Source organism: Callospermophilus lateralis, chromosome 14, assembly GCF_048772815.1.
Source record: "Callospermophilus lateralis isolate mCalLat2 chromosome 14, mCalLat2.hap1, whole genome shotgun sequence".
In the NCBI taxonomy this organism is placed as follows: domain Eukaryota; kingdom Metazoa; phylum Chordata; class Mammalia; order Rodentia; family Sciuridae; genus Callospermophilus; species Callospermophilus lateralis.
Window position 1 is genome coordinate 89,930,769 of NC_135318.1, and position 27,652 is coordinate 89,958,420.

The window sequence follows — 27,652 nt, forward strand, 5'->3', positions numbered from 1 at the left end:
GATGTTTTATTTGGATAAAACTAGGGATTGAATCTGATGTCTTCTTGATTTTTAAAAATGACCATTTACAATGGGCAGGGTGGTGCATGTCTGTAATCCTAGCCACTCAAGAGGCTGAGGCAGGAGTTGAAGGACAGTCTCAGCAATTTAGGGGGGCCCTAAGCAACTTAGTGAGATCGTGTCTCAAAATAAAAAATAAAAAGGTCTGGGGATGCGGCTCAGTGGTATAGGGCCTCTGGGTTCAATCTGAGTACCGCCCCCCACCCAAAAATTAAATGACTGTTCAAAAATTCTCAAGGGTATGAATATCTTTGCGGGACCTAGCTGTCTTTCCTCTCTTTCACGGATCCAATATGACGTTGGCATTTCTTATAACTATGCAGATTGTTCTCAAACCCTTTGGAACGTTTTGCAGTTAGAGACGAGCAGGCGATGGGGAGCCAGGACAGGGCTGTGGCAGCTGGACCCCTGACCCGTGTAGACTCTAGTCCCTGAAGACTACAGGGGCCTGAGTGGGCCTGCTCACGAGTGGGGAGCAGATGGTTCTGGGAATGCCCTGGCCTGGGCCTGCTGAGCTGCCCCAGGGGCCTTGATGGGTCCACTGCCCAGTGGTAACTGGCCTCTTCCAGCCCCAGCCTGACCAGCTGTGAAGCAGGGACAATGGCAGTACCTACCAGTTGGAGTTGTCCTGAGGATTCAATGATGGTTGTGTCTTACCTGGCCTGTGGTAAGGACGTCTGTTTACTAAATAAAACTGCAAGGTCTGAGGATCTGGAGTGACCCCCTACTTTCATTTGGATAATGTCCCCCCAAAGTCCATTTGTTAAAGGCTTGGTCCCCAGGGTGCTGCTACTGGGAGGTGATGGAACCTGTGGGAGATGAGCCTTCGGTCATTGGGGGTGTGTGTCCCTAGAGGGGTCTAGGTGACCCTGACCTGTCTCCCTCTCTGCTTCCTAGTTCATGATGTGTGCACTTGACCTGCCATGTGCTCCTACCAATGGCCACTGCACCCTCATCAGGGGCCTAACCACTGTGCAGCCCCATCTTGAATCTGAATCTCCAGATCGTGAGCTACACAAACCTTTCTCTTTGTAAGTGAATTGCCTCAGGTATTTAGTTGTAGTAATGTGCACCTGCCTCAAATCATATATTGAATCAGATGTCCTAAATTCTAGCTCTAGGGCACTTCATCCAGCATAATAACACACATGAAGTGCCTGAAACATGACAAGAGCCCAACAAACAATGGCTATCATGAAGTGGCAGGACGGCGTGGACCAGGGTGTGCTGAGTTCTAGAACCAGGCGTCTCCCAAACAGAGAAGTGCCTCCTCGCCTGTCAGTTCCCTTCTCGTTTACTTAAAATCTCTCCAATCAGTTTGTGTTTTTTAACCCTTTATTATTTTGTAGCCCTCATCCATGGACTCTTGGGGTGGGTTTTCCAAATCTCTAAAGCGCAATGTCAAGAATAGTCAGAACGACTCCTGTGAGACCAGCCGTCAGCACATCCCTTCACAGAGGCACCGAGGCTGGGGGTACCGTGTCTCTCTGGGTCTTAAGTAAGCCCCACACGTCCCGCTGCATTCATGTTTTATTAGAAAGTCACATCAGAAAATTAATCAGTTATAAAAATTTAAATATTAAATGAATCATTCGAATCAAACACGATTCACAGAGGCATATCAGATTTCTCAGGAAGAAGAGAAGCAAAGTCAAATATGGCATTTCATTTTACAAATATATTTACACTTCATAGTCATGAAAAGAACTTTTAAAAAAAAAACAACTCTGACTTTGTACAAAAGCGATCATCGAGGACTAGCAGGAGCTTAGCTCTTAAGATCTGCAAGGTAAGTGAAATGAAGGGAGTCATCTTTTATCAAAATATAACATTCTCTCTTTTCACTATGTACATATATATTTTTTTCTCTTTTAAATAAATATATATTATGTATTTTCATTTTTGGGGAGTGCTGAGGATGGAACCCAGGCCGCAGACAGGCTAGCATGTGCTCTGCCACTGGGCTACACTCCGACCCTACTATGGATCTGGAATGGAGATTTACTTGGTGATATCATCCGGTGCTCGGGGGCCAGGGGATTGACTTGGAAAGGCACTGGATCCCCCGACGTGGGCACCTATTTGGTTCCGGCACGCTCCACTCTGCCCCCCTCACATGGGGATTTCTGAGTCTCTGGAGGAGTCGTCTGCGAACAGCAGTTCATCTGACGATGGGTCCCCCAGGGGCAGCGTGCTACAGTGGGACCAGGAGACCCCATTCCTTACGAGTTTGTCCTCCGGTAAAACTCCGTTCCTTCCAGCCGAGTCTGTGGCGGCAGGAGCAGATGCCAGATCGTCCCACTCCTCACTGCCCCCGTTCAGGATGTACCTTTCTTCCTGCGGGTTGTTCTCATGAACGTCCGCGGTGACCACGCTGACGGCGGAGGTACAAGAAGCAATGATGGCATCGGGGTCGATGTGCATGTCCAGCTGAGCGGGAGGTGGCTCCTCGGCCAGGCTCTCGAGGCCCTCCAGCGGCTGGGTGTTGATGTAGATGATGTCCGCCTTGTCCTGTGCCTCAGGCAGACTTTCCAAGAGCTTCTCCAGCTGCAGCCTCAGCGCCGAGAAGGTGGGTCGGTCCAGGGGGTCAGTGCTCCAGCAGGAGTACATTATTTCATACCTGAAAGCAGCAAGAGAGAGAATTACCTCCTGGCACCGTTAGTGTCACTCACCCCATTCCATCTGATGTGGGCAGTAGATTACTGTATCTTAGGGACAGAAATGTGCGGTTCCGATATTTCACACTGAATTCCATCCTGCTGACCTCTGGCCCACTCCACTGACAGGCAGTCCTCTCAGGAACACAGCGCTCACTGATGCAGGCGAGGAATGAGCTCTTCTCATCTGTCTGCTTTCTGAGCCTTTGTGGACACTGGCACGTGCCTCCAGGAGGTGGAGACTTGCAGAGCACCACACATAGGGACCCTGAGGCTGGGCACAGGACCCTGAGATGACCCCGGGCACCTTCCCCGGTCCCCTAATCCTGATCCTCATCTTAGGCTTAGGAGTTCTTTTTAGTTTCCCTGTTTTACCCTCAGTAGGTAGTCATTTAGACTTGGCAGTCAATTTTTATTTGTATTTTTGAGGTTTTCATGGTACAAATCAATTTGCATGACTCTGTTTTCCACAGAGCCTTTCCTGTTTGCAGCCTGAGATGAGCTTTGAGAGACTCGATCCCCGGGGACAGAATGTCCATTTCATTGCTCCATCGAGGGGCTGCTGCTATGCAACTCACTTCCTTTGACTCCACGTTTCAGGAGAAAGTGTCTAATCTGTCTTCCTCCCCCACAGAGAAGAGCAGTGATATCGTTTAGGACTTATTTTCCTTTTGTATTCAATACTTAATGAAATATATAAAAACATAAATACGACATTTACAGACACAGCGAACACATGTACAGTTTCACCTGTTCTCATACAAGGGAGATTTCAGGGCGTGGATCAAGGTGATTGACAAGATGCCAGCCCAGGTGGGAAGAGGAGGCTGGGATATTGGGTGAGTTAGATTTTATGGATGGAAAAATAAACGTTTGGTCATTGCCACTGGAAGTGATCATTTTTGTTCTTCGGTTCACATTTTACAAAAGATGTGGCCCTATAGGTTGCCAGAGGACTGTTCAATGGGTACAGAGTTCCAGCTGTGCAGAATGAGTAGTGCTCAGGAAATGGGTGACACTGGGTCACACACTGTTACTGAGCCGGATGCCACATGCTTAAGATGGACCATGTTATGCATATTTTGCTATGATTTTTTAAATGCCATCAGATTAACTTGCTAAATGTATGCAATTTTGAATTCACTCATATTCATTTAGTATCTGAGGATGATGGATAGTAGTGTTGGGATTCTGCTGAGAAATGTCCCCGGCTTCCTTGGCTGGGTGCGCGTCTCTACCCTGTCCAGCCAGGACTGATCCTGGCTCGGCTGCTCAGCCTGCAGAGACTCTCAGCCTTTTTATTTTCTGGGCCTGGCTGGTGTCGGGTGGAAGTGGAGGAACAGGTGGATCAGTAGGTAAAGGGGGCTTCCGCGAGGGGCAGGTGGTGTGTACTGGGTCCTCGGTGCACACAGGCAGCCGGGGTCCGGGTGCCCAGGTGCTGGAGGTCAGCCATGGGAAGGGTGGGCATGTGCAGGACCAGGCAGCACTGTGATGGGTGGGGGGAGCCTAGGGTGGAACCCTGATGAGGACCCACAGCTCTGAGGGGTGACGCAGAGCTAGCACTTCTGGGGTGCAGCCAAGCGTGGGCTGGGTGCCTCAGCCTTCACTCTTCCCTGCAGCCCTGTGGGAAGGTCTGAAGAGAGAGTTCGGCTTAGGTTCCACTAACAGTGAGCGCCCAGCCCCTGGGACACCAGCTGCCTGCTCCTACCACTGACCTGTCCTTTGCGTTGACAACTCAAGCCGTTGTGCGACATGTATCTGTGGACAATAGCTTGCTCCCTTGGCCACCCACCCACCACACAGGTACATGACCCCACTCAAAGGAAGAACTCGACAGGGTGAGGCCCTCGATCAGATCAAGGGGTGCCCAGTGCCACAGCTCAGCTTCCTAACCACTCAATCACCCTGCCTGACACAGGTCAGATCCTGAATTTGGGGTTGACCCTAAAGGCAATGGGAACGTGGAAAGGTCATGTCTAGAAGCATTCCATGATCAGATTATAAATTTATTATTTATTTGTTTATGGTGCTGGGGATCAAATCCAGGGCCTCATGCATGGGAATCTAGAGCTGCACCACTGAGCCACACCAAGCCTCAGATTATACTTTACAGAGATCACTCTGATTGGCATCCAGCATGTCCTAGGGGCCTGGGGGCAGGGGGAAGGAGAGAGGACAGGTACCACGCATGGTTACCCACTTATTTCTGCTGCGACACCACTGTGATGCAGGACAGGGAGTGGATGAGCTCAGGCCCTTGTCCAGGCCTTGGGTTCTATGGTCTGACAGTATTGGTGATGGGAACAGAGGAGGACAGGGATCCGGAGGACATCTGAAGGCGGATGGAACCCAGCAGGGCAAGAACAGAATGAGGTGGCTCCAAAGTGTCATGTCAGGTAGCAGGACCAGCATCAGTGCCGCACACCATGGTGCCAACCAACTGGTGGGAGGGTCCTGAGGGCTATGGGGACATGACCAGCTCAGCTGGGGAGATGTCCCACAGAGGTCCCCAAGGCATCAGAGAGCAGCATCCCAGGAGTGGGGAGCAGGGCCTGCAGGGTGTGGGGAGGAGTGGCCTGTGAAGGGCAGGACTTGGGAGCAGTGTGATTGACGGCTCTGTGATTGACATCACTATGTTTCAGAGTTGACTTAAAAAAACCAAAGAGCAACTAAACAGGAGCGAGTTCATCCTCGCCGAGTCCAGACAGCATCCTGGATAAGAAGCTTAGGATATTCCTTTGGCTTTTAAAAGGAAATGCCCCTGAAGGAAGCACAGGGGTCTCCTTGGCGGGGGTACACTTTTGCTAGCCAGCATCCAGATGTGGGGACAGTGGCCCGTGTGTCCCCGCCTGGCTCCCCAGCCACACTGCAGGTGCTGACTCTGTCACCCTAACGTTTCAGGGAACAGTGACTCTGCAGTTCCGCACTCTGGGTCTATGGAGACATCTCAGAGTCACAATGGGACACAGCTCAGGCCTTGCGAAGACCCAAACTAAGCACCACGAAGGTCAACTGCTTTGGGGACAGCTAAGGGAGATATCCTGGCGAAACTCCTCCCAGTCAATGCTGTGCCACTGACGGGGGGCATCCAGAAGCAAATAGCTCCTCAACATGGAGCCCTGGGACCGATCCACTCAGGACTTCTCTAAGAGACTCACAGTGTCAGACCACGGCCACCACAGGGAGAGCCACTGTGACCACTGGCAGGGTGGGGGCTTGGGCGGAAACCATTTTCTTTTGTTTGCCTTCGACAGGCCTGGGGGGCTGCCTGCAAACTTGCCTGGCCTCCCTCCCTCGGGAGCAACAGGGGCTGAGTAGGGTGGCTCTGGGTCCTGCACATGCTCCCTGCCCCAGCGCCCACCATGGCGTCCCAGGGCAACGCCAGCGCAGGGCCAGGCTCCTGAAATGTTCCTGCTGACTATGGAGAGAACGTCCCTCTCCAAGCCATGGCCCTCACTGCACAGGGCAGACTCGGTGCCACAAAGGGTCAAGTCACTGAGACATGGGCAGCACTACAGGTCACTACTTCGGACAGGGCGGCAAGGTGCTTGGGGGATAGATTTGCAGTGCTGCTGTAACAACTGGCGTAATGTGAGCACTTCCTCTGTGAGCCTCCCACAGGTGAACCCTTCACACCCTTCACGCGCTTCTTTCTTTTCTTGATGGGGTTGACCCAGGAGTGCTCGGCCACTGAACTGCATCCCCAACCCTTTTTATTTTTTTTATTTTGAGACAGGGTCTTGCCGAGTTGCTGAGGCTGGCCTTGGACTTGCCATCCTCCTGCCTCAGCCTCCCCAGTGGCTGGGATCCCAGCTGTGGTCCCCACGCTAGGCCCCATCCATTGTCTTACTGAGCCTTTACCACAGCTCTCTGAAGACCATCTAGCTAACTGTTCCTGTGGCTGATGAAATGAAGCACAGAGAGGTCAAGTCCATCGTCATGGTCACACGTGGCTAGTTAGGAGGTAGCCCAGCCTGTTCTGACCCAGGGCCAGGGTCTCTTCCCCAAAGTGCCTCACCTTGAAGACAAACAGGGGCCTGTGGGGAAGGAACATGCACCGTGGCAGGAGCTGGGAGCACTCCCAGTGGTGTCAGGGAGCATCTTGAAACACGCATTTCTAGTCCTAGTTTGTACCAAGAGCATCACAATCTCCAGCCTGAGAAGCTGCATTGTTAGACCATCCCCAGGCCATTCTGATGACCAGCCCATCTCAAAGTCATGGGCTCAGATTTCTAAGTTCACTGACAAAGGATATGGACATAATGGGTGTGTCTGACATGCTGTGTAGAAACAGAAGGACACTGCACCCAAGGAGTCTATTCTAGAACCTCATGCACCATGAAAGAGACCTGTTTACTGATGAGATATTTCTTGAAGGTGCCTTAGGAGTTTGGGAACATGCGGTTGCCCTGTTTGAGACCATCCGAAAGAGTAAGCCACATCCCTGGGGGTGCGCATGGACCACTCCCACACCAGGAATGGCTGCTGGCCATGCTCTGCATGCCCACCTGCTAATAGCAGCCCCCACGGCTGCATCCCCCCACCCCATCTCTGCAGTCAAGTGGCCGCCCCTGCGGAATGCCCAGTGACCCAGAGACCCCACTCACAGGTCATCCAAGCAGTCCTCGGGCTGCTTCAGCCTGTGGCCGTGGAGAAGGTAGTCATACATCTCGTGGTTCTGGACGCCGGGGTAGGGAGTCATTCCCCGCGTTGCTATTTCCCACATGGTCACGCCAAATGCCCACTGCGAACAAAGCGGCAAGGAGTCAGGACACGAAGTCCTTCCACAGAGGCTGAATGGACTTTTTCATCAGGAAAGGTCATTTCCTTGAAGAGCTAAAGATGGTGCACAAAGCTGCCAATTATGTCTGAGACCCATTGTCTCCTGACCCTACAAAACCGTGGGGTCGGAGTGACACAGCTCCTCGCTTTTACGAAAGCTGTGCTGGAAAATGCCACAGCGGCAGACGCAGCCTCGCCTTGCTTAGTGGCCAGCTCTGGGTGGCTGTGGGCGTGGCTTTTCCCAACCTGGGGCACAGGGTGTAATCACACAACACAGGGGTTTCAAAGAGCCCCTTCCTGAGCTCATCCCCCTCAATGTGAACATGAGACGTCTCAGCTGCAGGCAGGAGCTCACTCTTCCTAAAAAGGAAAATGGGAATCGGGAAGGTCCCATGCAGATCACAGGCTTGACTGTTCTGCCTGGATTAAAAGATTTAGCATGAAATTAAAGTGAGGTGCCAGCACGCTCCCAATGCTGATTATCAAAGAGCACAATGCTCTGCGAGGCGGCCTCTGTCATTTCTTCCCGTGCGTCTGCATCTTTGCACTGGGGCCAAGGCAGAGCCGTGTACCCACCACGTCACTTTTGCTAGTGTAGACTCGGTCAGCGAGGCTCTCCATGGCGATCCACTTCACGGGCATCTTGGCGATGCGGCCTTGGCGGTAGTAATCACCACTGTAAATCTTCTTGGAGAGGCCAAAGTCTGCCACACAGACGGTCATGTCATCTCGTAACCTGCAGAGAGCAAGTCCGTGTCCTCAGCAACCTCGGAAGCAGACCTTTCACCCCAGGTGGACACAGACGTCATGGAAAACATTCGTAAGTGACCAAAGAAGACACAGGACCCCATGAAGCTGAGGGGTCCTGCTTGGGCCAAAACACAGCAAGAGAGGGGACCAGAGGGGTTACCATCTTGTATCACTCTGCCCTGCGTGGGGACCAGCCCAGCAAGGGCTGTGCCCAGTGGCAGGAGACACTGGAGGGGGCAGAGACGCAGCACCACAGCTCAATGCCCAGGCCCTGGTGGACTGAGCTAGTGCCTCACTAGCTGTCCTGCCTGGTGTCCTGAAGCTGTGCTGGCCCCGTGAGCTAAGCAAGCACCAGAGGCAGGGCAGTAAACCTAACAAGAGATGCTGGATTTTTGTTCTGTTTTTGCACTGTGGATTGAACCCCGGGGCACTTAACCACAGAGCCACATCCCCAGTCCCTCTTTATTTTTAATTTTGAAACAGAGTCTTCCTAAGTTGTTAAGGGTCTTGCTGAGTTGCTGAGGCTAGCCTTGAACTTGTGATCCTCCTGCCTCAGCCTCCCCAATCACTGGGATTACAAGCGTGCACCACTGCGCTGGCTCGAAATGCAGGACTTCTTGCTAAGACAGTCAGATTGTGCGTGAGGAATTAACTGAAAAATTAAAGGGACACGATTGCATTTACTGCCCAAGCTATTAAAACAGGTCCTAGAGAAAAAGGAGGAAAAGAAGAAGGGAGGAGAGGTGATGGGGGAACATGGGGAGCTGGAAGAGAACTAGAGGTAGGTGACTAACTTGTCCCTGTTTGCCTGACACTGTTTTGAAAACTGGAGGTCACACATCACACTCTGGGAAATCTCAGTCTAGGGCAAACAGGACAGCTGGTCACTGCAGCTGGTAGGAAAAGGGGAAAGGAAATGTTAAGAGCAAAATAAGTTTTCATGATTCTCCCTTCATAGCAGAAGAAGTATTTAAAGAAAAAACAGTGACAGGCTGGGCTGTGGCTCAGTGGCAGAGCACTTGCCTGGCACGTGTGAGGCCCTGGGTTCGATTCTCAGCACGGAATATAAATAAATGAATAAAGTAAAGGTCTATCAACATCTAAAAAAAATAATAAAAAAAACACACAGTGACAAAACCAACGATCACAGTTATTGTCTGTGCAGGTTTGTTACAGATGATGTCTCCGTCAGGCTGAAACAGAGGGGTGGACTCAAGTCCAGGTTCTTGTAGGGTAGACCCTCGCCCGCTGTGAGGGCAAAGCTCCTGGGGTTCAAGGTACAAGGCTCCTTCACTGGGAAGCTGCACGAACATGGGACATGACCTTTACCGTTCCCCGTCATCATGACTTTACTGTCATGGTGTCATGTAAGTCAGGTGACTCACACAGGGATCCAGGTCCAAAGCTAGCTGGTGACCATGGGAAGGACCATGCAAGTGACAGGGTGGAAATAGAGACGCCAACACACGAGAGCGCTCTAGAGGCCAACCGGACCCTGGGTTCAGGCAGACATGAATCCCCCAAGCAAAACCCCACCAGAACCAGGGCCATGGAGACCCCGCCCAGAGCAGGCCCCGCTGTCCCTTCCAATCTCACTTCCTCCTGGTCAGCAATAGGCCACTCCCCAGACTCACAAAGATCAAACGCCAGAAGTCCAGTGCCCTCTAGGATGACCCGGGACACTTACATGCAGTTCCGAGCAGCTAAATCCCGATGAAGAAAATTTTTGTTGCTCAGATACTCCATTCCCTGGGCGATGTCCACCATGAACTTCAACAGGGTCTGCAGGGGAATGTGCTGCGGGCAGAGGAAGACGGTCTTTTAGAAGGAAAACTCGGCAGGATATTTCCACCCGAGGTGTTCTCATTTGTTAGGGTATGGGGTGGCAGAGCAGGAAGATATTTCATTTCACATCACCCACATCACAAATATGTTTTTTTTTTTATTTTAAGTATTTATTTTTTTAGCTTTAGGTGGATACAATATCTTTTTTTAATTTGAATGTGGTGCTGAGGATGGAACCCAGTGCCTCACGCATGCCAGGTGAGCGCGCTACCACTTGAGCCACATCCCCAGCCCACAAATATGATTTTAAATAAAGACATTTTTAAAAACCTGAAAACCTTTTGGCAAATACCACCTCTCTTCTCTCCATCTTTAAAACCATTTACAGTGAATTCCATTGTTTCTTTTCACAGGTTCTGAGGCCTTTGGCCACCCTCGGTGTCCTAAGACTCTGTGGGAGGCCAAGAGGACGAGGGGAGGGATGGTCTGGCCCAGGGAGGGCGGATGAGTGCCCAGGTGGCCGGTCTAACATTTTGGGGGCGACAAGCCCACATAGAGGGAACGATTTCCAACTGTGAACCCCCAGCTCTTCCACCGGCACTGGATGCTGAGATGTTCTGAGGACACTTCTCTTCCTCCAGGCAGCAGTGGCTGGCTCCCAGCCCTTGTGATGGACCGGAGTTCACGTTCTCATTCAGGATGCTGACTGTGTTTCTCGAGGGCCCTCCTCCTGTGCCTTTCCACCATCCAGGGTTTTTCCATGTCATAAAAACCAGGCTAGACTGCCGTGAGAGGCCATCTGGCCCTGGCAGAGCTGCCTACGAGCAAGGTGACCAGGGAAGACCTCCATGGAATAATTAAACGTTTTAACACGGTCACTGCCCTGAAGGAAAGGGCTCACCACAAGTTCCTGGCAACCACAAGCGGGCCGCGTGGGCGTGTCCTCCCCGAGGCAGGGGACGTGTCACGGCTGGCTTTCCTTGAAACAAGAGTGTTCCACAGTAATGCTCACAAGCCTCTGCATTTCTAATGACTTCTCTTTCCCAACCAAGACTCACGTCAATTAGGCACCGCACGTAAAACTAAGATGCCTCAATAATCCTGGCCCATAAGTAACGCAGTTACTGAAAATGCCCACAAATATTCGGGGCATTTGATTTTCTGGATGCTAATTTCCAGAAGAGGACTCGGATCCTAAGGAATATCAAATGTGCTGTAATTCATGACAGGGTAATAAGTATCAGGACCTATTCATTTGTACCAAGAATCACTATGTTATTTTATTATTTTTTTAATATTTATTTTTTAGTTTTAGGTGGACACAATATCTTTATTTTATTTTTATGTGGTGTTGAGGATCGAACCCAGTGCCCCACGCATGCCAGGCGAGCTTGCTACCGCTTGAGCCACATCTCCAGCCCACTATGTTATTTTTGAAGACCATGACTAAAAGTCATTCAAAGAACACTTGTGCGCCACAATCACTGAGTTCAGTGAGATTGCAGGACTCAAGATATACAAAATCGACTGTATTTGTGTCCACTAGCACTGAGCAATCAGAAATGAAATTAAGAAAACTTCATTTATAATAGAATCAGAATAAAGTATTTAGACATAACTTTTAAAAAGATGTGTGAACTTCAATTCTGAAAACCACAAAATGTTGAAAGAAATCAAAGACCTACATTCACAGGAAGAGTGAGTTCTGAGTTCATAGACTGCAAGACTTAATATTGTTATAATGGCAACACCCCCCAGCTGAGCCATCCATTCAGAATAAGCCCGACCAGAACACCAGCTGGCTTCTTTCTAGAAATTAACAAGCTGATCCTTAAGTCATATGAAAACTCCTGGAACCCAGAACACCCAAAACCAGCCCGAATGAGAACAAAGTTGGAGGATCCACACAACACAGACTGACTTCAAACTTTCTGCAAAGCAACTGTCATTAAGACAACACAGAACTGGGGCAAGGACAGACAAAGAGATCAATGGAACTGAGAGTCTAGGAAGTAGCTTTTACAAAGGACATCAAGATCATTGACCACAGGGAAAGAAGAGTCTTTTGAACAAATGGTTCTGGGACAACTGAAGAGTCACATGCAAAAGAAGGAAACTAGATCCCTATCCCAAATCATACACAAAAACTAACTCAAATTACTAAATGATGGATCAGTCAGGTGCAGTGGTGCATGCCTGGAACCCCAGTGGTTCAGGAGGCTGAGGCAAGAGGATTGCAAGTTCAAAGCCAACTTAAGCAACTTAGTAAGACCTTTCTCAAAATCAAATATAAGAAAGGGCTGGGGATGTGGCTCAGTGGTTAAGCATTCCTGGGTTCAACTCCTGGTACCAAACTAATAATAATAATATAAAAAAAGTGTTAGTAAGGATGTGGAGACATTGGAACTCTTCTTCATTGCTGGGGAGAATGTGAACTGGGGCTGCCACTTCAGAAAGCAATCTGGCAGTTTCTCAAAAAGTTAAACATTCAGTTTCACTTGACCCAGTAATCCTACAGGTAAGTACAGACCTTAGAAAATTTAAAATCTATGTCAACTCAAAAATTTGTACACGTTATTCTTAAAGTGTTATTCATAAAGCCAAAGGGTAACAGCGCAAACATCCATCAATGGATGGGCTGACAGAATGTGGTATGTCTATACAGTAGAATATTATAGTAGAACCGGCTGTCTTATCAACGTCATCCTGAGACGACCCAAAGTCACCCAGTTATCTTCCCTGCTCTACCCCCCTCCCCTCCTCCCAGTGCTCTGCCCCACCACATGGGATGACCTGCTCTTCCTAAAGCACACGTGTGTCCCGGATGGCTCCTTATGGTCTCCACGGGCCTCTGTAGATCTCCATTATTTTCACTCCTTCATTCACCCCTTCCCCAAACTCCAGGCAGGTGGCTCGTCTCTCCTGTGGCTGCTACCCTTTGTGACGTCAGCCTCTCTGAGAACTGCCTGTCCACCCTGAACAGACCATCCATGCCTAGGCCTGCTGGAGAAGCAAGCTTATGCACCCTGAGACCTGGTCCTGGACCACGCTAGTAGGGGCAAGGGGTCTTCATTCCCAGGAAATCGGCTGCCCAGGCAGTGACAAGAGAACTGAGTCTATCTATGTGCTCCGTGTCTCGCTGCTCTGTCTGCAGCCACCGAGTATGAACACATAGCCCTTTCTGATATTTATAGCCCGTGGGCGTTACTCTCCATCCTTGAAGATATTCTTGTATTTTTGCAAAGACAAAACTATTCATGAGTTAGTCAAAGCGGGGCCCTTGCTTCCTTCACTTGTTCAAAAGCCTAGGAGACCACAGGAGAACGTCTGGCAGGCACAGACCGGCATTTATGAGGGCAGGGCACGAGACTCAAACGGCTAAGACAACTCTGAAGAAGTGCAAGAAAGTGGGAGGAGGTACTTTCTGCCATCTCAGACTTACAACAAAGCTACAGTGATTGACCAGCGGTCGGGTGAAGGAGGACAGACAAGCAGACGGAGGACTCAGAAGCACACCCAGTGTGTACGGCCAGTCCATCTGGACAAAGGCGTAAAGGCAATTCAGGGGATTAAGGGTGGGTCCTGCATGAAAAACCTCACAGACCTTGAACTAAATCTCACACCGAACTAAAAACAGGTCATACACTGAAATATACCATCGAAAAGCACAGAAGTTTTAGAAGAAAACAGGAGAAAAACTTCTTTTTTTAACCAGAGATATTAGGCACAGAGTTCTCAGACATGACAGCAAAAGGCATGATTTATGGAAGGGAAGTGGGAGCAGGTGTTTCTATTGCACCCAGAGTCTCGCTATGGTTTGCAGCCGAGGGGACAAAGGGGGATTGTTGGAGAAAGCCCAGGTGCAGACTGCAAGGTGCTGGTCCCCCCAGGACCTGCAGTGATTTAGGGCAACACCAGCCCGAGTGACTTCTGTCCTAATACAGGGTGACTCCTGACAGGCCAGCCCATCGCTGTCCTCGCATGCTCCGACTAGAACTGGGCAGGACGGTCACCTCTCTGACAGAGAAGGCAAGTGAGAGAAAGCAAGGGTGTGGGCCAGCCAGGCACGCAGTAGGACACCCCATAGACCTGCTCACGGCCATGTCTGTCCACAAGAAACACTGTGGGAGGGTTTTCATTTCCGATCAGGAGGCCCAGACCTATGCCTCCATCAACGGATTCCTGAAGTCACAATCCTGGAGTCACCACTAAAACGGCCCTAAGGAAGCCAGCCTCTAAATCTGTGGTCTTAAGTTTTCTGGGGATCTCTAACTGCCTCTGCAGTCACATCCAAAATTACCAGGCCTCTCAGTCCCGACTGCTGGTGGGCAGACATAGGAGGCGAAATATCACAAACATGTGACAGCTACTACGCAGTGTCCTGGACTCACCATCTCTCTCTCTCTCACTCTCGTGTGTGTGTGTGTGTGTGTGTGTGTGTGTGTGTGTATGTGTAGTGTAGAGATGGGGTCTGAAGCTAGGGCCTTACGCATGCTGGGCAAGTGCTCTGCCACTGAGCTGTGCCCTTGTTCCCTTTTCAAACTTCTTTATGTTGACACAGGATATTGTTAAGTTGCCCTGGCTGGCCTCACACTTTCCGTCCTCTGGCCTCCGCATCCTGAGTAGTTGGGATTCCAGGTGTGATTATAACTCATTTTACTAGATTAAGATGATCATAAAAGTGTGTTCCCTAAATACTAGGCACACTTCTCAGGCTGCAGCCCTGACATTGAGGATGGCCCTGTAAGTTTATTTTAGGAGAGCGTCTTCCGTGGCCTTCCCGACATCGGTGATCTCTGCAGAGTGTATGACCCGGGCTGCAGGCTGGGGGCCAGGCCCACCTGGCCCCAGAGTCTAGGAGGCTGTGGCCTGAGATGGTGCACCAGCTAGCCTGTTCCCACCATACATGGGAACCACATTGCCCAAGAGCAGATCTGCCTGGAGGACGGACGCACAGTGGCCATTGAACGGAGGTCAAGGTCAAGGTCCTTTTTACTGTCCTTCTCCTCAGTTTTGAACTCTGAGGCTGGGGCTTTCCCAGCTCTGACATAAAGGAGGAGTGACCAAGCCCACTTACCTTTGGCCCTGTTCCCAGACGGGAATGCAGCAGATAGGTGTGCAGGTCCCCGTACTTCATGAAGGGCAAGATCACCATGGGCTTCGGGACGCCTTGGGAGCCCATCTCTATACACACACCTGAAATTCCAAACAGGAGCAGGGCAAAGCGCCTCATTATACAGGATCGAAGAAGCACTGGGGGGCTGCCACTGAAACCAGGTGCCACCAAGTTAGCAGTTGAAACCCCAAAGCACCTAACTCTGGCTGTGCTGTAGGATCCAGAACCCTCGCAGGCTCCACTGCCTCTCACTTTGTTTTTATTTCCAATTAGGGTCATTCTTTGTGTTTCTGCTGGACTCCCTGTAAGAGGTTGTGACCTCATTAGACTCCAGTGCTAACCTAGCATCATGGAATAGTGGGTTAATCATGGGAGGAAGTCCACAGCAACTCCGCTTAAAACTATTCGAAGAATTTTGAGGGCCTATAATTCAAACCCACTTTTCTAAATTTTAGTAGTTTCCTAAGGGAGAAGCCACAGCTCCATTTACCCTGGTTCTAGAACTAGGGCCTGTCACCTGAGCCTCCTGGCAGAGCACCCGCCCACTCCTCCTCTGGCCATTACAAAGTGCAATTGTTCTCAGAGTCTGCTACAGCCAAGGGCTGCAAATAAATAACAATTGTTTCTTTGACCAAATATTGTATCCAACAGTCTCTGCATCTCTCTGCAGAGTCAATCCTATCAAACTTTGAAAGATCTCCCAAGAAGTTATCATGTGTCAAGTTAAAGGGCAGAAAGAAAGAAAAGAAAGAGGTGAGCAGAAAATTCATCATCTCCAGCTGTTTCTCTCTTAGAATATGCCACACCCACACTTCATCTTGTCTTTCCATCTCACCGAGCTACAAAACCAGATTATGATAACTCATGTTCCATGAAAGTGCCCAAGTACCGGGATCATAAATCAGTACTTCCACACGGCTTCATAAATTCATTCTCAAAGATGATTTATGAATTTCTCTCCTTTTCCCCCAATGGCATCTGATTCGCGGATAACCTTAAACTAATCAAGATCATAACATGACCAGCTTTTGTGCCTTGTCTTTGAGCAGCTGGGGGCTATTTCCATCCATTCTTCTGGCATTCTGTAGACACTACCCATCCCTGAGCCCCTCGGTGTCAAGAAACTCTAGCCCATTTTTACTCTCAGCCTCTGAAAATAGAACCCTAAGGGAAAATCTTTTGGGTGAAAAAGCTCAGCGCTGTCGACCCCTCCAGGATAGGCCAAGTAGGGACTATGAACTACGGCACCGAGGATCTTCCCCTTGGCCCGCCCTGCACCCCAATCTGCATTTCCCAGGGGTACCTAGAAGCCGGATGACGTTCGGGTGGTTGAAGTCCTTCATGCAGGCTGCCTCGCTGAGAAACTCCTCGATCTCCCGCTGAGAAAAGTTGTCCACTGCAGAAATAAAGGGAAACTGAGGCATGACGCGTTGACTCGGGAGGGAAAAGGGTGGGTGGTTGCAATTCTGTTCTGAGTCTGGAGAAGACTGAACTATGGAATCAGTGAACATGTGAATGGTTGTCAGGGGCTGGGGGCATTGAGGGGAGAGAAGAGAGGCACCCAGAGGAGGAGCACAGGTGGTGAGGGAGGGGGTTGAGAGCCATGAAACTCTCCTGTGACACTCTCATGGTGGCTGCACATTCTTCATACTGATGTCAAAATCCACAGCACTGCACATCACCAAGAGCAGGAAACTAAGGACATCAGCTAACAATGTGTCGCTCTGGGCTCTTAGCTGTGAGACACACACCACACCACTGAAAGATGCTGGTCACAGGGGAGACTATGTGTGGAGGGGAGAGGAATGCATGGAAACTTCTGGACTTTCTGCCAATTTTTCTGTCAATTTGGAACTTCTCTAAAAAAGGAAAGTCCATTAGTAAAGAAAAAAGAAATAAAAAGCACCCCCCCCAAAAAAAAACTAAAGTTTCTTCCAACTAATCTGTTGCAATTATCTTTATCATAAATAAGGAAAGAATACCTTACGTCTCTATTTCTGTCCCCATGTGTCACCCAGACTCATTGCTCAATCAGGCCTGTGAGACGGGTGCACTTTCATACCGAGTTCTTGGAATGAAACCAATTTAAGAGAACTGCTTGGAATCCAGCTTTATGCAACTGAAATAAGCCAGTCAAGAGGATCTTTACGGTGCGATTCCACCGACAGGAAGTGCTTGGAGTAATGAAATCAGAGTAGAGCAGTGATAGCCGGGGGAGGGGGCGGGAGTTAGTGCTCGACGGGTACAGAGTTTTGGTTTCATAAAAGGAAAAGGATTGGGGACGATGGTGGCGATACTTGTACAACAATGTGAATGCGCTTACGTCGCTGACCCACACACCTGAAAATTGCTGGGATGGTGGGTTTTATGTGTATTTGACTACAATTCGGCACAACAGACACGTCACAAAGTCAGGCTTGTTCAACAGGAGAGAACAAATGACCGTCAGCCCACCCGAGGCCATCCAGCAGCGTCTGTACCACGTGACTTCTTGATTATTATGTGTTATTTTTAACAATTTTTAAAAAATTAGTTTTAGTTGTAGTTGGACACAATACCTTTATTTTATTTGTTTATATTTTCTTAACGTGGTGCTGAGGATCGAACCCAGGGCCTCGCATGTGCTGGGTGAGCGCTTTACCGCTGAGCCCCAGCCCCAGTCCCTGAATACATTCTTATGATCTAATTTATGCTTTCATGTCTAGTAAAGAGTGGATTTAACTTTTAGGAAGGCTGGGTGCGGTAGCCCACACCTGTAATCCTAGACGCTCAGGAGGCTGAGGCAGGAGGATGGCAAGTTCAAGGCCAGCTTCTGCAACTTAGTGAGACCCTGTCTCAAAAATAAAATAATAAGTAAATAAAAAATAAAAATAAAAGGGCTGAGGCTTTGACTCAGTGGTTAAGTGTCCTCTGGGTTCAATCATTGGTTCCAAATTGTTAATTGCTTACCCAAAATAATATAGAACAGGTACAGGTGGTTAATAAGGAGGCAAAATCAAGATGAACAAAATGAGCACCAGGCTGTGTCCACCCACAAGAATCACAATGAAGACTAAACCACAGGATCACGGTCTCTTTCCTGGGGACCCATGTGAGGGGCCATGGCTGGATGGACTCCTGAACAATCTAGCTCAGCTGTGGGTCCCCAGGACTGCACATCCTGAGAACAGGACGTGGGACATGTGCTACCTTGCCACTACAGTGTGGTTATCTTATGGTCACAGAAACAGTCTGGCACAGCTTGTCCCCTTTCCGGCTCTTTGACTTAGATAAGTCAGCAAGTCACAATAGTTGCCTTATGTGCATAAATATTTGCACAGACTCTAGAATTGTAACTGACACCTGCCGTGATTTTTGTGAAGTGCATTCTCCTCCACTCTGCCACCCAGGGAACTCTCTAGAATGCAACCTGCTCTGTCCCTCTCTTGCTCTACTCCTTGCAGGGTAAATGCAGATTCTGTGCTGACCAACGAGGCCCTCCTTGCCCCTGAGGCTTCTTCTCTGCTGGCTTAGAGGGTCTACCTTGTGTCAGCACCTCTTCATGTTTTTTTTTTTTTTACACCAGGGATTGAACTCAGGGCACTCAACCACTGAGCCACATCCCCAGCCCTATTTTGTATTTTATTTAGAGACAGGGTCTCACCGAGTTGCTCAAAGCCTCGATAAGTTGCTGAGGCTGGTTTTGAACTAGCGATCCTCCTGTGTCAGCCTCCCGAGCTGCCAGGATTATAGGCGTGCACCACCATTCCTGGCTCTTCAAGTCTTTGATCAAGGAATTATTTCTCTACTCTCTGGGAAACTTCCTTCCCAAGCAGCCCACAGCTTCTTGGGACCCATGCAGCCACCTTTGAATGTGGAAGTGACCCAGCATCCTGGAGAGACAAGCCTCAGTGAGCCCTGGGGTGGGATGCTGCCACCAGGTCACCACTGCCTCAGAAATTGACACCTGAGCTTGCCTGGATGAAGCAGCGGGGGCGGGAGGATTCCAGAGATGGCAAAGGTACCACAAGCTGTTGCTTTGGGGGTGAAAAAACATAATGCATGCATGCACGAGGAGCTCACTCCCCGTTAGTACCAGTGGCCCACGCTGCCCTCTGGCCCACTGGCCACGGAGAGCTGAACACCGTCACTGGTCCTAGGAGCACCCCAGGTTAAAGCGCCTGCCTGCTCCAGAGGAGGGGTCTATCCATTGAAAACTCACACTTCATGGTCTTCACCGCCACCTTCTGAGAGGTCCCGTCTGGCTGCTTCAGACTGCCTTCCATCACAGACCCAAACTCTCCTGCAAAGCGAAACAAAGTCTACGTGGATACTGTGCAGATTCTATCCCCATCATAGAAACCCCATAGTGCTGACCTGCCACTTTCATGTGGTGTGAACGTGACTCATCCTCAGGCAGTGGGCACAGCTGGGCACAGGCGACCAGGGGCAGATGCCTATACTGGTCTCCCTCCTGCCCTGGGCTTGGGAGGCTCGGACTTTGCTTAGCTCTTCCCTTGGTTGGGCATGACAACTGACCCAAGGCACTCATGGGAGAACGTGGCACATGTTACTGAAGCTCACACAGCACAGACTTTCCTATCTGGTGCCAGGGATGGAAGCCAGGGCCTCCCACACGCCAGGCAAGTGCTCGACCACGGAGCGGCACCTCCAGCCCAAAGCACAGACTCTTGGCATCATTAGCAATCATCCTAAGGACAACTTGGCACATGGAATACCTGTTTCCAATCATGTTCCTGTTAAACTAGTTAGGAAGGTGCCAAGAGACTCCCTTAAGTCAGAGGAATAAACCTGAAACACGTGGGACAGTGACCAAGGAACTGCATGATTTCCAATAAAAGAAGGAAATTCATACTTTTCAAGCTTCTTGTGAGATCTAGGGACTGTGGAAGCCTTTTCATATGATGAAAAAATCACTATTTCCATTTTAAATTACAAAGTAGATCTGTTTGTATTACAACTCAAAGTTACACAATATTTTGTTATTTTGCAGTGCTCGGAGTTGAACCCAGGGCCCCACACATGGCAGGCAGGTGGTCTACTACTGAACTATGTGCCCATGCCTAAGAATGTCAATCTATTTAATAAATACATATTAAATAAATTTCCCCCCAACTACTTACCTTCTTACCGCATGTTTTAAGAGAACTTAAATTGCTCACCTTCGCCCAGAATTTTCCCAAGGATCAGGAGATTCCTGTCAATCACAACATCCTCTAGTTTATTCTGCAGCTCCTCGCTGACTCCCAAGCTGTGTACTGCAGAAGGAGGAACAGAGATGAGGGACAGTCTGTGCTTTCTTTCATTTAAGAATGATTAGCATTCTACTTTAAGTTCTGTACAGCATTTCCGCAGTTGTCATTTGGTACTCATTATTTCTTTTCCAAAAATTCCACTAATAAAACATCACACCTGATGGTGATTACAGGGTGTTTGAATCCTTCAGGGTGGGGTTAATTCTGAACAACTGTAAACATTGGAGCCTCATTTTGTGGGGCAGGTGGCGCAAGCCTATAATTCCAGCGGCTCGGGAGGCTGAGGCAGGAAGATTGTGAGTTCAAACCAGCTTCAGCAACTTCAAGAGGCCCTAAGCAACTTAACAAAAAAAAAAAAAAAAAAAAAGAAGGGCTAGGGGTGTAGCTCAGTGGTTAAGCCTCTGGGTTCAATGCCTAGTACAAAAACAAACAAACAAACAAAAATAACAAAAAGCCCCTATTCTCTTCCCTTAATGCAGTAGTAGCAGCAATCAGGAATCAGATTGGTAGAGGAGAGGTTTGCTTTTGATTTAAAAGAGTAAGGAAAATGAGTCAACAGGCACTTGCTAGAAAATCATTTACTATTATATCCCTAACTAGGTGTACGAAAGAGCCATAAGGACATCCCACCACCCTCACATTCCAGGGAAGCAGGCACACAAATCACAGGGGACATCCTGTGATGTCTCTGCACCTCACGATGGGACCTCGGAAGTGCTGAACGGAGTACTTTGGGGAAGGAGAGGGAGAGGTCACCTAGAGTCAGGTGTGCAATATAAAGAGGTCTATCCATCGTGGGCTTGTGGCACTAAGTGTTAGGCATGAGAGGGATTAACCAGAAAAGGAAGAATTCAATCATCATTGGGCAAATGATCCAGTCCGAGCTGCTAAGGCATAAGCCAGACTTGGAATTTTAAAAAAGTAGATTCTGAATAATTAGAACACATGAGCTCTTAGGAAAAAAGTTTACCCAAAGGGCCTCTCCAAGGAAGGAAGAGATTGTGTACAGGAAGCTTTTTTAAAAATGCCAGGATAGATACATGTAAAACACAAGGTACACAGATTAGAAGAGTGAAGGCATCACACTAACGTCCCTCATCAAGCAAGCTTTCACTTCAGAGGAGCACAGCAGGCTCCATCTTCCTTGTGTCCTTCTGATTTTGTCTTGTTTGGGCAAATATCCAGAAGAAGGAATTTGATAATATTTGCACACACTTTCTACACTGTTTCTGAAATTATTCAAGAACACAGTTATCTGTTTGTCTCTACTTTTCAAACCACAAGGCCCCACGCTGATTTCAGCAAAATACAAACCAGAGTTGCTACTGGCATGTTGGCAAACCAGCCCGAGCCGCTTGCCAGGAAAACAGGAAATGAGGCTCAAGATTAAGTCCATTGCTCTGCTGTTCCCTTTAAACCCCTGGCCTGTACCCCCATCTCTAGACCCAGAACGTTCCTCTTTCTGCGTCTCGTGGCGTTATGAAAACCCTTAGCCCTGGTTTGTTTGTTTCTTTCTTTCTTTCTTTCTTTTTTTCTTTCTCTCTCTCTCTCTCTTTCTTTCTTTCTTTTTCTTTTTTTGTCCTAGGGATTAAATCCAGAGGTGCTTAACCACTGAACCACATCCTTGGCACTTTTTATTTAGAGACAGGGTCTTGCTAAGTTGCTGAGGCTGGCTTTGAACTCACAATCCTCCTGCCTCAGCCTCCCGAGCTGCTGGGATTAAAGGCGTGCACCACTGTGCCCAGCACCCCTGGTTTCTTAACTCCAATTTCACTACAGATTTCCAGTAACTGGGCCGGCAGGATGCGCGTGACAATGTCTGACTACATTTCATACATTAGCATTCCCCGTTCTTCACCTTTTTTGGCTTTGGTTAGGATATGTCTGGGGGTCATTCTCTCTTGCCTCTCCACTGTTTTACCTTTTGCCAAAAAGGAAAAGTCAACTTACAGGTGAGTTCGATGGCTCGCCGGCAGAAGGACTTCTTTGCTATATAATTTACAACTAATTCAGCATCCTCCTCCGTGAACGCGCTCCTGGAGGATGAAAACAAGCACATTCCACCTTAAAAACAGGGATGCAGAGGCACCTGCTGATTCCACAGGCACCTGTCAGCAACAAAAACATTTCCCACAAGGAGAAATAGGTTTCTCTCCTTAGATCTATTTTAGGTTTACTTGGCAATATCAAAATGGCTGTGTCCAGGCACCACCAAGTGCAGAGAATAACCAGAAAATTCCCAGTGGATAAACAATCCGAGCAACTAAATAAAGCAGCACAGGATGACCAGTATAAAGTGAATACGGACAAGTCCATGCTGATGTCAACCTGGCTGACCCAGGGGGAAGAGATGAATCTCCTGGAAAGAATTCCAAGTGGTTTTTGTGGCTCCTACACCCTTCAGGGGTGAGGGAAGCTCATTCCTCACCTGACCAGGTTCCCGAAAGCTGTCAAGATCGTCAAAGACAAGGACAGGGAGAAACTGCCCCAGCCCGGGGAGCCTAGGGAGACCCAACAACTAAACGTTGGGAGGTGGGAGCCGCAGTGGGATCCCAGGAAAGAAGAGGGACGATAGGTGAAAACTGAGGAAATCTGAATACAGTGTAGATTTTAGCTAATGATAATGCAACAATATTGGTTTATTAATTATGACGAATGCACTATGCTAAACTAAGCTGTTAATAACAGGGGAAATTAGGTATGGGGCACATGAAGGTCTTTGTACTATCTTCTTAATTTTTCTATAAATTTAAAACTATTCTAAAAAGTAAAGTCTATAGGCTGGGAGGTAGCTCAGTGGTAGACTGCTCTGCCTGAATAGTGTGAGGTCCTAGGTTTCATTCCCAGCACTGGGGGGGAAAAGTCCATATAAAAAATTCCTTTAGGGCCTGGGGTTGTGACTCAGCGGTAGAGCACTCGCCTGGCATGTGCAAGACCCTGGGTTCGATCCTCAGCACCACATAAAAATAAAGGTATTGTGTCCAACTACAACTTAAAAAAATTCATTTAGTCCATTTAAAATTAATCAGTAGGAAAGTAGTATAAATTCATTAGCTTAAATTATAGAATTGCTGGGCTCAGTGGTACACATCTGTAATCTCAGCAACTTGGGAGTCTGAAGCAGGAGGATCACAAGTTTGAGGCCAGACTGAGCAACTAAGGAGATCCTGTCTTAAAATAAAAAATAAAAAAGGCTGGGGATGGAGCTAGTGATAGAACACCCTGGGTTCAATCCACAGTGTCAATCAATAGGCTTCCTTTCATTTTACCCCGGGCATATAAATTATTTTTAAAGAGATAAAACAGTTTCAAAAATAATAAATGTTAATATTAGCATATAAATAATTTATAATATATATGTAGGCAAAGCAAGGCAGCTTGAAGGAAATATGCCAAAATAGCACTATAACCATGTATGAGCCCAGGTTACAAATGGGTTTCACTTTCTACTTCTGATTATTCTACATAGTCTGATTTTTTAAAACTATAAGAATGTTAATTTTATAACTAGAAAATAAAAATGTTTTCATTAAAACAGGTGCAAAAAGGTGTCTATACAAAATGAACAAATGAATAGGTCTCATTGGGAGGACCCAAGGGAACTGGCTCTAGTAAACATAAAAATAACCTGTTATTAGTTTTTGCTGAGCTTAATGGTTCTTGGAAATAGTTGTATTCCTAAATGGTAGAATAGTTTTGTAACCTTGTTAATGTATTTGCTGAATTTAGCAGCCCCGCTTTTTGGTAAATTCTGTAGCTTTCAACCCTAACCTTTCCTAGGTTACTGCAACCAAAGTTCAATCAGCTAATATCCAACATCCATTTTAGTGCTAGATTTATAAGTCAGTGGAGGCGTAGCTAATAGAAGCACTTCCAAATGAAGCCCTTCTTCTGCATTTCTCAGTTGTAGGACTATAAGCCACATGTGGGCAGCCTCCATGCCAGTATCATGCGTCTCTCTCTATTCAGTGCCTACCACAGGGTCAATTTTTTGAACATTCCTTCCTTTCTCCAGATATGAAATGTAATCTTCAACATACCTTCAATTCCTACCTATAAATGGACACCTTGTGTTGTCCATGGACTGAGTTCTTTCAACTTGCACCAATACCTAGCTGTTCACTAGGCATATTTTTATGTTAATGAGGACCAGCACCCTCCATCAAAATTCTGTGTTTTTCAAAATTGCAGATTTACTTTTCCAGAGGAATTTTCAAATCAGCTTGTCAATTTTATCAACAACCCAGCACCAATTTTGATGGTGTTTATATTAAATTTATGGTTACTTTGGGGAGAACCAAGCTCTTGACAATATTCTTTCTTTCTTTCTTTCTTTCTTTCTTTCTTTCTCTCTCTCTCTCTCTTTCTTTCTCTCTCTCTCTCTCTTTCTTTCTTTCTTTTACTGGGGACTGAACTCAGGGGTGCTTAACCACTGAGCCACATCCCCAGCCCTATTTTGTATTTTATTTAGAGACAGGGTCTTGCTGAGTTGCTTAGTGCCTTGCTTTTGCTGAGGCTGGCTTTGAACTCACAATCCTGCCTCAGCCTCTCAAGCCTCTGGGATTACAGGTGTGCACCACCAGGCCTGGCTTCTTGACTATATGGAGTCTTTCTATCCATGAACATGGTACATTTCTCTCCACGTATTCAAGTCTTGTCTACTTGAAAAACAACTAATTGCTACAGAAAATGAACAAAATACATTAAAAGAAGGGGAAAAAGAAAGAAGGAAAAGAGAAAAGAAAGGAAGGAAGAAAGGAAGGAAGGAAGGAAGAAAGGAAGGAAGGAACGGAGGGAGGGAGGGAGGAAAGGATGGAGGAAGGGAGGGACCCAGCAACCCACAATGATACCAGCTGGAACTTCCAAGCTTTGGTGAATTTCCCCGCCCCCCTATATTTTTATCTACTTATACAAGTTGAGTATCCCTTATCTGAAATGACCAACTGGGACCAGAAGTATTACAAATTTCAGTTTTTTCTTTTTCAAACTCTGGAGTATTTACTTATACATAATGAGATATCATGGGAATGGGACACACGTTCAACAGGAAATTAATTTATATTTCATACATGCCTTATACACACAGCCTGAAAATAATTTTATATATCTGTGATAATTTTGTATATGAAATGAAGCTTCACGGAGCCGCATCATTTGGTTGCTTAGAAAATTTTAGACTTTGGAGCATGTCAGATTTTGGATGTGCAGAGCAGGGATGCTCATTTAAAAAAAAAAAAAAAAAAAACCAGGGTCACTTTTAAGCCACTGATACAGGTCCTCATGTAACAGCTACCCAGTTTAAGTGGTGAAGGCTTTTGGAGGGTTCCTCTGTACAGCCCTTCACCAGGCTGGCTCTGCTGTTGGCTGCCATGGTAGGTAGGAACTGGCCTGGGTAAAGAAGCTGTCTGCTCCAAGCTGCATAAGACAGGGCACCCATCCTGGGCAGCCTGAGGAGCAGGGCCAGCAGGACCAGCACCATGGCCTGCCCAACAACCTCATCAATATCACTGGGCCACAAATTTTCACTGGGAAACTTACCCAAACCTTGTCTCCTGGAGTCTTTTTCTGATGGCCATAGAAATATATAAAACCAGCCCAATCAACATAAATCCACAGAAGCAGCCAAGAATGACCAGCAGGGGCTCTGTGTTGCCAGGCGCCGGAGTTGACGAGGGGGCATAATCCACTTCACCTGGTAAAACACCAGAAAGGTCAAGGCAAAGCGATTCTCTGGGATCCTAAATACCTAAGAAGTATGGCCTGTAATAGGGAAGGACCAACAGTCAACAGCGTTCAAAACTGGGCTCACCTTCAGTCTTCTACAGATGCAGGCAGCCCCCGCTGGTATAATCTGAGACCATTTGGGGTGTTTTGTTTTGGGTAATGGGGATTGAATCCAGGGGTGCTCAGCCACATCCCTGGCTTTTCCTGGTTTTTTTTTTTTTTTTTTTTTGAGACAGGGTCCTGCTAAGTTGCTTAGGGCCTTCCTAGGTTGCTGAGGCTGTAATACTAGCTACTCAGGAAGCGAAGGCAGAAGAAGCACAAGTTCAAGGCCAGCCTTGACAGCTTAGAAAGTCCCTGTCTTAAAATAAAAAGGGCTGCGGTTGTAGCTCAGAGGTAGTGGTCCAATTGATTCAATCCCGGTACCACAACAAAACAAAGCAAAAGTTCTTACCACTGAGTAGTTTGAACAGGGTTAATCTGCTCTAGTGATGTAACTTACCACACAGAGAAAACACATTTTGCATCTTTGGGAGAATTGTCATATGCCTTTCCAAGTTTGGATCAACTTCCAATGTTCTATTTTTTGTGATTTCAGTTTTGCAAAGTCACTTTGAGAAGTATTTTAATATGAAGATTTCTTTTCTTCACACCCCCTGAGCCCCCCACTCCAGTGGCACTACCCAGGCCATGTGCTAGGCAAGCGCTCTGCCATTGATCGACATCCCAGTCCAGAATGTGCAGGGGTTTTTGTTTGTCTCTTTTTTTGCTGGTGTCCCTTTCTTTGGAACATTTCAGCTTTTTCCTCACAACCCCTGCATTTATGTTAATCAGCTGACCTCGTTAAATTCCTCAGGCTGCACAGTGAGCCTCCAAACAACGGCAGAGTCAGTGTCGAGACTGCTGCTCTGCTGACCCTCAACGCTCACTTCACTCCCAACGTTATCGCTTCTCTTTCTTTGTGTACTTTGATCCTTGAATCCTCTAGTTTTGCAGAATCAGGTGTGCCTGTCACTGGGAGGCTTGAGGCAATCCAGTCACTGCCTTCCCTTTGCAGAAAGCGCGCCCTCTAAGGACACCAGGGAACCAAACAATGGTTGCGCAGTGGCCAATCAGCGACTGAGTTTGAAAGGAGCCATCTGATTGGTCGCAAGCATCTGCACGGCTGTTATTGATAAGGAGACTTGAGGACTGCACAGCCAGCGGCTGAGTTCATGCTTGATGCAATTACAGTCCATATACGAGGGCAGCTAAAACTTGGCCGCTGTTGGGCAAATGGTATAATTTAAGCTGCGATAACTGACATTTATGTATGCCGGAACTGTGCAGAGCAAGCAAAATTTTTAAATGGATCATAGTTTATTATGTATGAGACGAAAGTTCTGCAGTCTTAAATAAGCTGTTATAAGCTGTGCCTTTAGCGTGAGGATCTCTCATTGTCTTTGAATCTGTAGGAGTAGGTACACCTTTGTTTTCCCATCACTAGTAACTGATGTTCCCAGGTATTGAGGCCTCCGGCTGCAGGA

The 27,652-nt window shown here is 47.8% G+C and overlaps 1 protein-coding gene across 1 annotated transcript in view; it reads right to left on the reverse strand.

Annotated features, from left to right (window-relative positions):
- Positions 1-1,405: 1,405 nt before the first annotated feature.
- Mertk (MER proto-oncogene, tyrosine kinase) overlaps positions 1,406-27,652 on the reverse strand; it is a 98,824-nt gene continuing 72,577 nt past the window's right edge. The window contains exons 10-19 of the mRNA XM_076833158.2: positions 25,944-26,097; positions 22,356-22,441; positions 20,313-20,408; positions 19,352-19,432; positions 16,454-16,546; positions 15,112-15,230; positions 9,937-10,046; positions 8,076-8,235; positions 7,325-7,461; positions 1,406-2,680 (exon numbers count right to left, since the gene is read on the reverse strand). Of these exons, the coding sequence (XP_076689273.2) occupies positions 2,173-2,680; positions 7,325-7,461; positions 8,076-8,235; positions 9,937-10,046; positions 15,112-15,230; positions 16,454-16,546; positions 19,352-19,432; positions 20,313-20,408; positions 22,356-22,441; positions 25,944-26,097 (1,544 nt within the window). The 3' untranslated portion in view covers positions 1,406-2,172. The remainder of the gene's footprint in view (positions 2,681-7,324; positions 7,462-8,075; positions 8,236-9,936; positions 10,047-15,111; positions 15,231-16,453; positions 16,547-19,351; positions 19,433-20,312; positions 20,409-22,355; positions 22,442-25,943; positions 26,098-27,652) is intronic.